Here is a 15475-nt window from a genome sequence, read left to right on the forward strand (position 1 = left end):
TTAGGTTTACTAAAGTTTTGCATTCTTCTATAAAGTTCATTTGTTTAGATATGGGTTTTCTGTGGGTCTTACATTTGGTGACTGGTTAGCAGTGTGCTGGCCATCTTTGGTTTATAAAGGATGTCTTAACCGTGAACTATCAAAGGGGCTAAAATCAACCTTCTTTAAAATTCTAGTATTTTTCTTTTACTCAATCTTTTATCTATACTATATCACTGCACATTAATTAGAACCGCACATCACAAAATTGCACAGGGATTACAAATATTACATCCAGTCTGCATAAAATCGAATTCCACTACCGACCAGATCACAAAATGGCTGCACTCTCTAATCTAAAACTAATTTGCATATTGTACACATGTAGGACAAATTTTTTAACTTGAAGTCACAATAATGCATGCAAGTTTGCTTTTTTTAAACAAATTTTATAATTTGTTCATGCTACCTAGATTCAAGAGAGCTTTTTTGAACATTTGCAATACCTCACCTCGTTAATAATTCTAGTGCATGCATAATGTGTATACAGGTAAGTAAACATGCATTTTTTTTTCACATTCTAAAACTATGGCAGTTTAGGCCATATTGTGCTGCCTGCATTTTATCTGCAATGCAGTGTGTCTCTAATGTTTTCAATCCCGTATTAATAGGTGGCATTTACACATAACACCTATATAGCAGCAAAGCTAATACAGCTTGTGATTAAAAATGTTTAAAAATAGCTAATAAATCAGATTATCTTGAGGTATTATTTCTTGCAAGTCAAAATGGAGAGCAAAAAAATCAACCCTAATTTTTAGTTTATGTATACACTGAAAATAGCAACAATAAAAATAAGCATTTGTAGCAGACATATTCCATCTTCACTATTATTTTGCTACCTTTGGTAAATTATTGGGGCAGATCTTGAAGTTAAAAACCCACGTTTAGAAATAAGTGCACGCTTCACCCACTATATAGCAGCAGACTGTTTGCCCCTACGCAAAACATTCTCATATCTAATTTTAACTTTACATATAAAAATAACTTGGAGAAAATACAAAAAAACATTTTATTTTAACATGAAAATATCACAAAAATTAGTAAGCCTGAGATGTAGGGTTTTGGTGAAAAACAAGAGGCTTGTAGTGTTTTGGCTGCTGATAAAGATGCATGTATTGGTAGCTGGGGTGAAAGCAGAAGAATGCACTTATTTCTTCCGCATGTCGCGTCTTCAGACACAGTAAGCCACATGCACCCTTTCTTTCCTTGTTACACAGAGGCCGGTGTGCTATTCTTAGTTCCAGCGGAAGTGGATCTGACGTGGGCGATCAGCACCTTCCTTTACCAATGGCTTATGGAACTCACGTCCTGCACGGGAGTGGATGTTTGCCCAACAAAACTCACAGTAATACTGCAGGCAAGTGACATTGGCACAGAAAAAGGGAGCAAATTTTCCACCACAGCGTGCGCCCTGGCATTCATCACACATCTGGTCATCTAGCACATATGGCTTTACCTCCACCTGGAAAGAGAGAGGAAAAAAGTCTCCCATTAAGTTTGCTTCAGAAATCATTTTAGTAAATTTAAAATGTTTAGGGTGTTCTCGAGAAAAGGACCAGCATTAAACACCGAGAAAGTAGGCAGTTTCCCAGGGAAATAGCTTTACCATGTAGTAGGTTAAAAAACAAAAACAAAAGCAAAAACAAAAATCAACAACAAAGTCATTCTCTTCTGGCACTAATCATCTTTTTCTAAGATGTTTCATGTTCGTAAGTGACCATGTGATTAAACGAGCACTTAGTTTAGTTTGGTAATTTTATTTTATTTTGATATGTTTTGTTCCAAGGACTATAAACTGAGTGGTATTTACTGTATTTTTCAAAGGCAGAAAATACTTTTAAAAACTATACATCTAACTGATTTGTAAAACATTCTACCTTTACCTTCTGTGAAGTAACATCTTTAAAACACCTGTGTGTTAATATTTTGGAGGCAAGGTGATTGTGAGTAAAAAAGAGACGGGCATGGAAAACAATTGGTTTTTACACCTTTTCCCCTCCATTCCAGTAGCACCTGAGAGATGGCCCAACCCCAAACAACCACTTATTATTCACCTGCTTGTAACTATGTGGTGCACAGACACCAGAACTGTGGATAATCTTATTAAAGGCATATCTAGACTTCTGTGAATTTATGAGATACAAAGTCAAAGAGGCCCACTGAGAAGGCCTGACTCAGAAGACCTGAGACCCCAGTCAGCTCTGAGGGCTAAGCCTTTTAAACCTCAGGTTCCAGGTTTGTAAAGTGAGAAGAATCCTAGAATCTGCTTCACAGCGCTGTGAGGATTAGATTATGCAGGTAAAAGCAGAGACTCTAAGCCAGTACTGCCTACTAATAATAACTATGAATGGAGGGCTACTACCTTTGACTTAATGTGCCAGGCAGCCTAACACCTCAGGCTTTCCTGAGGAGAGGGGGGAAACTGAGTGTTTAAAGGGTTTGGTTAGAGATAAAGAAGTGTTTGCCAAAGGTAAAAAAAATAACAAGACAACAATTTCTATTCTGAATGTATTAACACTTGCATGTGTGCAGAAAACGCGTGTATAAGGGTATTTTCCGAAGAATTCTTTGTCACAAGAGCAACAATGAATAGGGAAAAACCTAAAAGGTGATGAAAAGGACTATAAAACAAACATCTGATAGAAAGGTAATGAAATTTTTTTGTATATTTATTATTTTGTATACTTAGGGAAATATACAGTGTATTTTTATTTTAAATTTAATGATAAAAGATAAAAACACTTAAATAATGGTGCCAAACTTTAAATGCTTCTACATGTGAGAATTCATTTAACCCTCAAAATAATTGTGAAAAAGATACTATTATTGCTTTCCATTTGATAAATGGGGAAAAAGAGGCATACTGAGGGTTAATTTCTTGAGGATTACAGAGCACTTGGTGGACATAGCATCCTGGGCGTGCTGGCTCCAGGGTACAGGCTCCCACTGTACCCTAAGCAGGGAGCAGGGAGAGAGCAGGGAGCCTGATGAGGGGCTTAATCCCAGGACCCTGGGATCATGACCTAAGCTAAAGGCAGACACTTAACTAACTGAGCCACCCAGGTACACCCAGGGTACAACTCTTAAAATAAGCCCTGCCTCAATGGTTAGAAAGGTATTAAGACCTTATTGGTGGATTTTTAAAACAACAACAACAACTGAAAACCCTACAACCTGATGTGCTTTTACAATGACATTTAAATTTTTGTATACTGTATCTAAAGTTCAAAGTACGCCAAACGCCACTGGGCTCTTTGCTCAGTGGGGAACCTGCCTCTCCCTCTGCTTGCTCCTCTCTCTCTCTGACAAATAAATAAAATCTTTAAAAAAAAGTTCAAAGTATGTTCAATAATTTTACGTTTCAGTGGTATTTTGATATAATACTCTTTTACTCTAAGATTTAAAGTTGTATAAAAAAATAAAGTATTTGAATTATGTTGTCAACTTGGTAGGGTAGTAAGCTCTGGATCAGCACCTTATTATAGATGTTAAATGCTTTCCCAATATGCAACTTACGCGTTTATCAATATCCCCATGCTGAAGCTGAACAAACCGAGCACTGATGGCAGCAATATAGCTCTGCTGATTGGAGAAAGCAACTCGACCAGCACCTTTTGGGTATTTTAGCTCAGGATCTGTATCAATTCCTGCGTAACAAACTCCACCATACAGCCGGTCCATGATCATAGCAAGTTCCACTTGAAAAGGAAAAGAAATTCACATCAAATGTGAGAGAACACAGTAAATCAACAGTTTTTAAATAACTTTTTAAAAAGGGAAAGTCAATAGAATAGTTTTATGCTGTTTTCTAAATCCAGTCCTTTCACCTGCATATTGGACCCAATCTGCTCTCACTACAGAATTACTTGGCAATTCTCCTCTCTCCTTTATCATGAGTTTTTCCCTCTACACTGGATCATTACCAATCTTAAAAAAAAAAAAAAAACCCAAAACAAAACTCTTAATTCTGTTTTTCTCCTTCTCAGTTACTGCTTAATTTCTATATTCTTCCTTTACAGCCAAATTGTTAATTTTTTTTCTTCTACTACCTCATCCTTCTCTTCCCATTCCTTGTTCAACCTTTATAACTAGACTTTCATCCCATGACTCCATGTTAATTGCTCATGCCACTGTAAAGGACATGGTCAATCTACTTGGAAGCACTGAACATAGTTAACATCTATTTTCTGCATCTGACTTTCAGGACACATTTTTCTACTAATTTTCATCCGACTTCACAATTCCTTAGTCTTCCTTGCTGATTCCTCTTCAACTCCTTGACTTTTCAATGTCAGAATACTCTAAGTTTCAGTCATGGATTTCTCTTTATACTTGTGGACTATGGTGACTTTATCCCATGTCATGGCTTTAAATACTATCTATCTGTCTTCATGTCCTAAATTCTTATCTCCAGCCTTGGCCTCTTCTCTAGACTCCGAAGTCATCGATGCAACCACCAGGAGATGGTCAACTGGAGTTGTTGTCCTGGACAACTCATACTGATATTTAATAGACTTTCACCACCTAGTTTGAAATGGCACTTCTGATCTTCTACCATCCCATTAAATCTGCTCCAATGAGTTTTTGCTAACTCAGCTGGTAAGCAATAGAAAAGATAAAGTTCCTAAGATTCTTGGCTTCAATCCTTTCTATTTTCCCCACTACACATGCAATCCTATGAACCTGATTTTCTAGACCTATTTAAAATCCAATCTCCTCACCTCCATCAACTAACATCCTGTTCCAAACTCTCATTATTTTTCATCTGGATCGTGGCAATAGCCTTAACTCTTTGCATCTGATTTACTGTCGAAACAGTAGAAAGGCCTCTCAGAATTTATTTTCAAAACAGTAGCAAGAGTAATTCTTAGATATCAGATATAAATGGCATAACTAAAATTTCTACTTAGGAGCTCAAAATGGTACCACAAACTTGCTTTCAAAATCAAGACCACAATCTCTCTTCTCCAGTGTTCTTTATCACAGTAGAAGGTGTAACTATCTACATAGTGGCTTAAGACTGAAAGCTGAGATTCAGCCTTTGAGGTTACCTCATAAATTGTCTGGGACATGTGTTTACTTTTCTCTCTCACCACTGCTACCTCCAATCTAGCTCATGTTATCATTCTCCTGTCCTGCAAGAATGGGCTCCTAAAATGGTCTACTCACATCTACTCTTAACCCAGCTGCCCCCAAAATATGTCATTAGCTACAGTTATCTAAAACTCTTCAGAAGTTTCCCCTTGCTCAGAGGATAAATACTGAATTAGCTATCAGACAGATTTGTATGGTCTGACCCCTATTCACTTTTTCTGTGCCTCACTTCTTATACATCTAGTCAGCCACTCTGGATTTCTTTCTTTTTTTTTTTTTTTTTTTAAGATTTTATTTTTATTTATTTGATAGAGAGAGATCACAAGTAGGCAAAAAGGCAGGCAGAGAGAGAGGAGGAAGCAGGCTCCCTGCCGGGCAGAGAGCCCGATGTGGGGCTCCATCCCACAACCCTGGGATCATGATCTGAGCTGAAGGCAGAGGCTTTAACCCACTGAGCTATCCAGGTGCCCCTCACTCTGGATTTCTTTCAGTTCCTCCAATGCCCTCTGCTTCCCTCCACTAAAGATCTTTGAATATGCTCTTCCCTTTGTCTGAAAACATACTCCTCACAACCCTCCTGCCACCTCAACTCTATTCCTTCTGCTATGTCAGCTCAAATGCAAGTATTTCTAAATATCAGACTATACCACATTCCTGTGATATTCTTCTACTCTCTATAGTCTTTCTTTGTAGCAGTTATATTCTGTAAGTATTTACACGTGTGAATGGTTCTTTTAACGTGTATGTCCTATACTGACTGGAAAAGGATGTTCTCAGTGGTAGAAGGCACTAACACACTTCACAGGGCACAGGGAATCATAAAGCATGCTTGTACAGTGGGCATATACGTCTGTAATTATGTTCCTGGATGACATTTCTGGTAAATCTCTGGTTTCTGGTTATTGATGAACAGAAGTATATTACTTATCAAAGCACTATTAAAAAAAAAGTACTTCTTCAAATATCAGAATCAACTGACATAAAATAAACAGACCCAAAATTCTTTTTAGAAGTCAGAAGTATCTGGATTCTTCTTATAGGATCTACTTGGAGTTAATTATTCATATTGGTAGATGAGTGTCTACTTCTCCACTTACTTGACAATTTTAAGAATACTTCTCAGAATTCTGTAGCGAACAACTCTTGGAGCATAAAGAATCTGCCCTTTGCCCACCCAATAGTGCCATGTACATAACAGCTCTGAAAAGTTTACTGAATTCATTCATATTTAATTTTTTTTTAAAGAAGCAACATTTGTTAATATTCTTTTTTTTTTTTTTTAAAGATTTTATTTTTATTTATTTGACAGATAGAGATCACAAGTAGGGAGAGAGGCAGGCAGAGAGAGAGAGAGAGGAGGAAGCAGGCTCCCTGCCAAGCAGAGAGCCCGATGCGGGGCTCGATCCCAGGACCCTGGGATCATGACCTGAGCGAAAGGCAGAGGCTTTAACCCACTGAGCCACCCAGGCGCCCCACATTTGTTAACATTCTACTTACCAGCCCTTAATGGCCTAGGAACACCCCCAACAAAAATTGTTTTTCGAGGATCCAAAGGCTGAGAACCATCCATCACAAAATCACTATCACTTAAGTTCCAAGGACGGATCTGAACCTAGGAAGAAAATCACGTCACTATAATTGGTCTTATTCTCTTGACAGCTTATGCTACTTTGTGCCAGTTAACAGTGGTCCTTCTATTTTTCAAAATTTTGTATAGCTGGATTTGAAAATAAATTATTTTTTTTAGCTAGATACTGTAAGTTATTAGGATTTTTAAAAACTGAACTCTTAACATGGTATTTTAACTTTTTTTTTATCATTAATTACTTCAAACCAGTTTTTGGAAAACTCACATTTGTAGCCTAAAGTTCACACATAGTATTTACTTACTGGTTTGTCCTTAATGGTGGGGCTGGAAACACACAGATAGAGTTTTCCATCTTCTTCAATACAAGCATCAATTAGTGCTTGAACTGAGCTCTCTTCTTGAAAGAGAAGGAATGCATAGCCTGTAAAGGAAGTGATTTCACCCCAAATTTCAATACTATTTAGAAAACACATGCTTTTGCAAAAGAAAAAAAATTAACTATCAGAGAGAGCCAGAACCATTAGACTTTCTATAGGAGAGCACATTATCCTATGGAATACACACAGAAACAGATACTCATTAACTAGCTATCTTATATAGAATGCTTTCTATCCCGTGCTGTGCTAAAAGCTTTACATAAATTATTTCATTTGATTCCCACGCAAGTCTCTAAGACATTATTCCCATTTTATAGAAGAAAAACCTGAGGTATCCAGCAGTTAATGACTTGCCCCAAGTCGGTCACATGAACAAGCAGTTGGTGGAGTAATTTCAAACCCAGGAGAGCCCCCAAGGTCTCCCTAGAGACTGTCTTCTTCAAGAACTTGCCAGGACTAACCCCTTGATTATATTAGAAGTAGAAGGTTTCTAAAGAGGCCCTCAGGGTAAGACATGTTTTGGTGCACAGTCTGGGCTAGAACACATTGGAAAGGCCCAAGAATTTCCATAAGGAAGGGGAAATAACCACGGTCAGCATGTCAACTTCAAAATTGTACTAAGAAAACTACCTTAGAAAACAGCCTTAAGGAGGCTGGAGCGAAATGGGTCCTCCAGCATGGGTCGGGACCTTAAAATCAAACTCTCTACTGGGATAAACCATGGAACACTCCCTTCAAGTAGTCTGGAGACTATGTTTGGACTTTGGACCCAAGCTCTTGCTTATTAGATGCTTATACCTTTGGGAAATATGCCCTTCCTCCTTTCTTTGTGATAACAGATTATCATTCTTCAAGCAGAACAAACTTCATTATAAAAAGAAGGTATCAAAATTTATACTGGAAGTTCACCATTACGTGATTATTCCTAGAAGCTGATAATTAACTGACCAAAAACACCCCTTTCTTTGATGAGATTTCTATGCAAACAAACCTAGAGAACTATAATTTGGTTCTAATATGAAGAAGTCATCAAGCAGGCCATGCACATCTATCTATTCCATTAGACAATGGTAAATGTGAGATCATGTTTTATACACAAATCAAAACACATAGCTTTATTGCCAAAAATGGCTGTAATTGCCACAAAGGTCTGATGTGACACAAAAGTGCTTCATTTTAAAATTATAATTCCTGATTGCATAAATAAGCCATCAAATCAACCTATGCAACAGAAACTTTCTATGATTACGCAAGATTAAAAAACACATTGCAGACATTTCCAACTGCTAGAAAAAATTTAAATATGCTTGAAAAAATAAAAAAATGAAAACTGGTTTTAAGTGACGGCTTTAATTTTGACACAAGTTAAAGATTTGTGAGTTGTAACTGTTTTGTAATAACTGAGAGGATATAAGACCAATTTACAAAATATTTTAAATTCAGTATATTTAATGTTATTTGTGATACTAATTTTTGATATTAATGTTTTAATTTTGGTTAGTTTTAAAGTGATACTTTACATTCAATACTTTTTTTTTTTTTAAGATTTTGAGAGAAAGAGAGAGAAAGCATGAGGAAGAAGGTGGTGGGAAGGATAAGCAGCTCCCACTGAGCAGGGAGCCTGACAGACGGCTTGCATCCCAGGATCCTGAGATCATGACCTGAGGCGAAGGCAAACGCTTAACCAATTGAGCAACCCAGGCACCTCTACATTCAATATTCCTAATACTACTTAATGATTTGTGTGATTATTAGGTAGAAATGTTTGTATCACAAAACTAATTAAACAACATGGCAGGTAAATTATGATCTAGCTAAGGCAAACCATTAAATATTAAAATACTCTTACCAAAAACATACTGTACATATAGAGTGAACCTCACTCACTGTAAAAGAAACATATGTACACATGTGGCTCCATCTCCAAGGGCTCATGTTGCTGCCTTAATTACAAGACAGCTTCACTAACTGGATGCTTTCTGTACCAGTGTTTCCAAACCATGGAAGATGAATTACAACAATGTCAAAACTGCTTAAAAGGACAAGGTTTGGAAACACTGGTCTTTGGCAATGACAATTAACTATAATTGTACCCCAAACTACGATTTGCCAGTGCCGCTTTATTCAGGTCTTTTTGCTTTGTTTTCAGTTTGAGAAAATAAACTAACCATCACCACAAAAACCACAATGACAACAATAATGGCAACAACAGCAACAAAGACAGAAACTATTCTGTTTGAATGAATTTGTGCCAACACATCTTTCTAGGCTTAGAGTCCATCATCCTGTTACATGAACAAAAGGCTCAGGCAAAAAATGTGTACCTGTCTCCACACAAACCAATTCTCATTCCTTTCTAAAACTGTATTTCAGTTCCTGCCTGGAACTCTGTTCAACTCCTTTATGTCTATACACAATACCTTCAGATTTCGTTCAGAACTTCTCAGTGAAGCCTTCCCCACCTACTCCAGATCAAAGGAGCTTCTATTCTATAGTATTTATAGGTGTTTTTATCTTGTGTTAGTCAGTTATTATTCTGGGCATTACCAAGAGTACAAAGATGAGTAAATGCAGAGTATGACAGACTATGGGAAGAATTGGATTTTAGCAAAATCATCACGGATTTATAGAGTTGTAAAAATGTAACATTGTAGCTGTGACAAGGGCTATGAGAGAGTGGAGTAGTGCCAGGAGAGCCTACAATAGGAGTATGTGAACTGCTAGGTGCATCCTGAAAGTATCCTGTGAGCAACCAATGTTTGAACTGAGACAAATGAGGGTATGTGGATGGAGACACATCAGAAGGGCCTTAGGGCGAAGGGAGAATACCATACATAAGAGCCCTAAGGCAGGAGAGAGCAAAGCCAGTTTTTGGAACCAGAAGTGAACAAGTAATAGTGGGAGAAGAAACCAGAGGTGGGGAGGTTGGGCAGGGCAAACCCATTTTTACCTTTATTCTAACTGAAAGGAACCATTGAAGGGTTTTAAGCAGATGGTCAAGAGATAGCACTATCAGATGAGTTTTCAAAGAGATTACTCTGGCTGTACTGTGGGAGAAAAACTGGAGAGAGGCAGAGGTATTGACAGACTAGTCACATTCCTGAAGTGGACCAGGATACTGGTAACTTAGGCAGGAATATTAGAAACAAACTGACTTTTTTACTGAACATTCAAAAAACTTTACAAGAGGCTAACAAAGTGAAGCAATAGACAACAGATTAAAACTCAGTTTAAAACTCAGCAACAAATTAAAGCTCAAGAACAGATTAAAACTTAGATGAACAAATGAATGTCTACATCTATATGGAGCTTATTTTCTCTCTAAACTAAGTATCAGGATGTCCAAGACCAGTAAAGTCCAAAGTTGGGTAAAAATTTAGAGTACATGAAGAAAGGTCCATAGCTTTAATTAGACTTTCATAGAGATCTGGGATTCAGAATCCCTGCTCAAAAGATGTTCTTGAGTCCATAAATCTAATATCTAAAGGTATAAAACAAAACCACTGGGTTATTCCATTTCTCTAAAATCTACACAAACTGGTAATGGAGGTACTAGAATTTTCAGTGACAAATAAGTGAGATATCCCATATAATTCATTATCAGAAATCTTTAATTAGTTTTTGTATACCAGTAACTATTCTAACACGTTTCCTTTCCCAGAGCCCAAATCAGACCATTTAATAGATCTACTGGAGTCTTTTTTCCAGGTTTGAAAATTTGCTCAGCCATGAGAATAATGGGGTTTTTGTTTTTCTAAAATTTTATTTCAATGATATTTAAAGAAAAGCTTTAGTTTTTCAACCTCCCCTTTTTTATTCCCTTCAGAGAATCTGCCATTAGCAACCTGACTGGATTCACGTTTAATTCTCTCCACTCACCTCCCCGGCTCATTGTGGGCAGGGGGAACTTACCTCTTCTTCCCATTAATGGTGGCCTTGCTTTTGGTCAGATGAATATTAGTGATTTGTTATTCTGGTGAAATGGTGACAAGCCATAGTGGGTATCCTAGCAGTGAGTTACTAACACAACTAGGTATCTTCTTCACATCTGATCTCTCTATATAATGGGGTTTGGACCAGTCACTTTCTCCTCTAGCTAAATTCACCCACAAAGTAAATATTGCTCTGTTGTTATCTGTTATTGTTTGGAACACTTACGTAAATCTGGCAATATTTATACTATTCATGCATTTATATTTTTCTCTTACTTCAAATAGATCTTAAATTCATTGCATAGAGGGACACTTTTTTTACATGTCAGTACCCAAGTTACTTAGAAGGATGCTTCAAACAGATCACTGTCAAACCATCATACAGAAAGCACAGCAAGTGTCTAATGGCTCCTGACTAGGTTAAAGTGAAACTATGATAGTCCTCAGTTCCATTCTTTTCACTTGACACATGTTACCAGCCTTCACAAATTACTCTATTAGTTTTTATATAAAGGTGTGATGATATACAATTCTAAAAGAAAAGAAAACAAAGTAATTGGTATTGTCTTATTTCTCTCATAAAACTGATCCCCCCCAAAAACAAACAAACAAAAAAAACCCCGATTCCCTAGAAAATGTTAACAATAAAAACTCTTACCTTTTGGTGGGAAATAGGACTTGCTTTCTGCTTTATGAGGCCAATCTACTACCAAAGGCCCAAATCTTCTGAAGCTAGCAGTTATTTCATCTTAAAAAAGTACAATAATACACATCAGGAATTAATTTTAATAGTTCATTAAAAAACCCCATATTTTATAAGTTAAAGATTTAATATTTAAAAGTACCAAGTACTCTAAGATAAACTAGAACACGAAAACCGAAAACACGTCTAATATCTTTACTGACAGAATATATGAAATAGATATTTTAGCTAAAATAAATTAATAAATTTATGCAGCACAGTGACCAGAGCAATCAATTCAGTGTGAGTTTTAAAATTTTATCTAACATTGTGTAGATACTAAAGGACTGATAGTATACCAAATCATAAATATTACTGGCTTGAAAAACACGCAAACATTATCTCAAGTTAAATAGAGAGACGATTACTGCTTGATAAGTAAAATCTCATAGGGAAAGAACAGATCTGTTAGAACAAGACATGTAGAATTATCATACTCATTAAGGTTTGACATATGCCAGGTAGTTTCACTGAAACAAATACATATCAAATACAATGATGTACTCTAGGTTATTTCATCATATGAAAACCTTATAACACTAACTCACACTTAGGACAGGTTTCTGGATATTTGAATAATTTAAAAATTTCTCAAAGTGTAGCAATATCCTCTTAGTAGTGAGTAAGAGTGGCAGATTTCCCACAACTGTACAAACATTAGATAGCTTTGTATTTTTAATCTTTACCTTGAATTATTTTCTTTTGTTATTATTACAAATGATGACTTTTACATCTGTTCAGCCTTTGGATAACCTGAATTTCCTGTTTATGTTCTGTTTCCATTACCCTTTTGGGCTTTATTACCTCTTTCTTACCTATTTCTAACAGCCTATTTATCCTCAAGAAAATTAACTTCTGACTGTCGTGCACTGCAGACATTTTATTTTGTGTATTATGGTAATATGGTAATATGAAAGATTTTAAGTTTTATTAGAAAAACTTTCTGTATCGTAATCTTATTAACAAAAAATACAATAACGATATACATTTTAACATATAAAGAAAAAACTTTTTAACTGTTTAATTATCTATTTCATATTTCAACAGGCAACAAAATATTTAAACAGAGATAAATATCCATCCTGACTGAAAATCTCAAGGTAAAAAATTCCATACCCCCATTCACATTATATTTTAGGTTTTTTTTGTTTGTTTTGTTTTGTTTTAAGTTCAAATTATCACCCTACCTTCATCAATATCTGGAGGAAGACCACCAACAAAAACTTTTCGAGAGAAGCGTTCTATTCGTTCTCCATTTTGATGAGCTGAGTAACATGTGGGTGAATTTAAAACACCAACTTGATCATTATGACCATCATCAAGCAGACCATCATCTATTGGAAAGAGGGAAGAACGACCTAAAATATAAGAACAAATATAACTTGAATCTGAGATATAATGATAAAGTTGGGCATTAAAACAGCAATGACAAATTCAAAGGTTTAAAATATGAAGATGACACAGGCATAAAAAAATAAGGGATATTCAGATAGTTTAAGGTTTTAATTACTGGGATTCAAAAGCGAAGCAGTCTGAATAATGACTTAGAAATAAATGTAGTCATATGACAACAATTATACTGCAAACAAACACTGAATCATTTCAATGTTTTATGGAAAGCAGTAAGAATCTGATGTATGGGGACAGTTTAAATTGGATGTGTAACAGGAGAAACCTTTGAGAAATTGGTGGCAAAAGGGAAATGGCACAGACTAAATATAAATAGATAAGAGGACACAACAGAAAGCCACTTGCAGACCACAGTTAAGTAAGGACAAAGGCAACAAATAAGACTTACATATAAGGCTTTGAATTAATTGATTACACATGTAGATGGGGCATCTCCAAATGTGCAAAACAGAAAAAGGCATCCCCCTCTAGGACTTTGGTCCCCATCTGAGCTCACCCTTCAAGGGTGCAACCCTTTGTCCAGGGCACGTCCTATATAATTCTCTGCAGCAATCCTCATGCTAGACTCCATAGGGATCAAAAAAATAAAATGACCTAATAAAATATAGTCCCCTGCTCTCAGAGAATGTACATTTAGAAAAGATAAGATCTATACATATAACTATGGCACATATCCATAAGAAAGCTTTAAAGTACTTCAGAGGAAGTTTGTTGGAGGAAGGGAGTAGGCTGGTTAATCAACAGGTAATTTCTTAAATCCCCAAGTGAGACTGAATGGCAATTGTGGTTAAAAGGAAAGGCTAATGGCATTTACTCAGTGCATTAGAGAGGGTAAGTTATTTCTAAATAAAAATATTTATTAGAACATGGTTTTGAGTAAATTTTCCAAGTAGAAGGAGAAACATAAGAGAAAAGAGGAAAATACGAATTTAAGAAATAGGGAGTAGTCAAAATTGATTACTACATGTTGGAAATAAGGAGAGTACAAGTAATAAAACAGCTTTGAGGCTAGTCAAAATACTTAGCTTTGAATGCCAGGCAAAAGGGGATGTTTTATTTAGTGTATGGTTAAAACAAAAAACTGGATTCAGGGGCTCAAGCAAGATAATTTTACTGGTGCTTTGGGAAGACTTACAGCAAATGTGGTTAAAGTGATAAGAAATGAGCAGATCAGGAAGGATGGGCAGGGGAGAGAACTATAGCAATAAAGAGTAGATATCTGGGAAACAAAAGAGAAAACTGGAAAGGAGGAACTAAAAGTATTAGAACATGAATAATAAGAACCATTAACTAAATATAAGGACAGTAAAGACCAAAAAATAGTATACAAAAGGGTAGATATGGAAGGAAACAATCAACAAAACTAGCAATATAACTCCCATCCCTTTGGAATGGGAGAGGACATTTGCAAATGACACTGACATTCCGATAAAGGGTTAGTATCCAAAATATGTAAAGACCTTATAAAACTGAACACACAAAAAACAATCCAGTTAAAAAATTGGCAGGACACCCAGACATTTTTCCAAAGAAGACATACAGCTGGCTAACAGACACATGAAAAGTTACTTTTCATCACTTGTCAGGGAAATGCAAATCAAAACTACAATAGATTATCACCCCACATAGTCAGAAAGGCTAAAATTAACAACGCAAGAAAGGACAGGTGTCAGCAAGGATGCAGAGAAAGGGGAACCCTCTTACACTGTTGGTGGGAATGCAAAAGGGTGCAGCCACTCTGGAAAACAGTATGGAGGATCCTCAAAAAGTTAAAAAAAAAATTTAAAAATAAAACTACCCTATGAGCCAGCAATTACAGTACTGGGTATTTACCCAAAGGATACAAAAACACTGATTCAAAGGGATACATGCATCCCGATGTTTACAGAATTATCCATAATAGCCAAATCATGGAAAAAGCCTGAATGTTCATCAACTGATGAATGGATAAAGATGCTGTATATATACGTATAATGGAATATTATTCAGCCATCATAAAGAATGAAATCTTGCCATTTGCAATGATGTGTATCGACCTAGAGAGTATTATGCTAAATGAAGTTAGTCAGACAAGGACAAATACCATATGACTTCACTCATATGTGGAATTTAAGAAACAAAACAGATGAACCAAAACTGGGGAGGAAGAGAGGCAAACCAGGAAACAGACTCTTTACTATTCAGAACAAAGTGAAAGTTGATGGAGGAGAGGTGGGCAGGGGGATGGTGAAATAAGTTTTGGGGATTAAGGAGGGCACTTGTAGTGATGAGCACCAGGTGTTGTATTTAA

General features: G+C 36.2%; 1 protein-coding gene across 7 annotated transcripts in view; it reads right to left on the minus strand.

Annotated features, from left to right (window-relative positions):
* Positions 1-15475, minus strand: part of CPEB2 (cytoplasmic polyadenylation element binding protein 2) — a 68593-nt gene that overhangs the window by 2509 nt on the left and 50609 nt on the right. For all 7 annotated transcript variants that reach the window (XM_045994772.1, XM_045994769.1, XM_045994766.1 and 4 more), the window contains 6 exons: positions 12963-13133; positions 11692-11781; positions 7027-7145; positions 6634-6748; positions 3559-3740; positions 1-1504 (listed from right to left, as the gene is read on the minus strand). The exon at positions 1-1504 is cut by the window's left edge and continues 2509 nt beyond it. In XM_045994772.1, the coding sequence (XP_045850728.1) occupies positions 1277-1504; positions 3559-3740; positions 6634-6748; positions 7027-7145; positions 11692-11781; positions 12963-13133 (905 nt within the window). In that variant the 3' untranslated portion in view covers positions 1-1276. The remainder of the gene's footprint in view (positions 1505-3558; positions 3741-6633; positions 6749-7026; positions 7146-11691; positions 11782-12962; positions 13134-15475) is intronic.

This window comes from Meles meles, chromosome 2 (assembly GCF_922984935.1).
Source record: "Meles meles chromosome 2, mMelMel3.1 paternal haplotype, whole genome shotgun sequence".
In the NCBI taxonomy this organism is placed as follows: Eukaryota; Metazoa; Chordata; class Mammalia; order Carnivora; family Mustelidae; genus Meles; species Meles meles.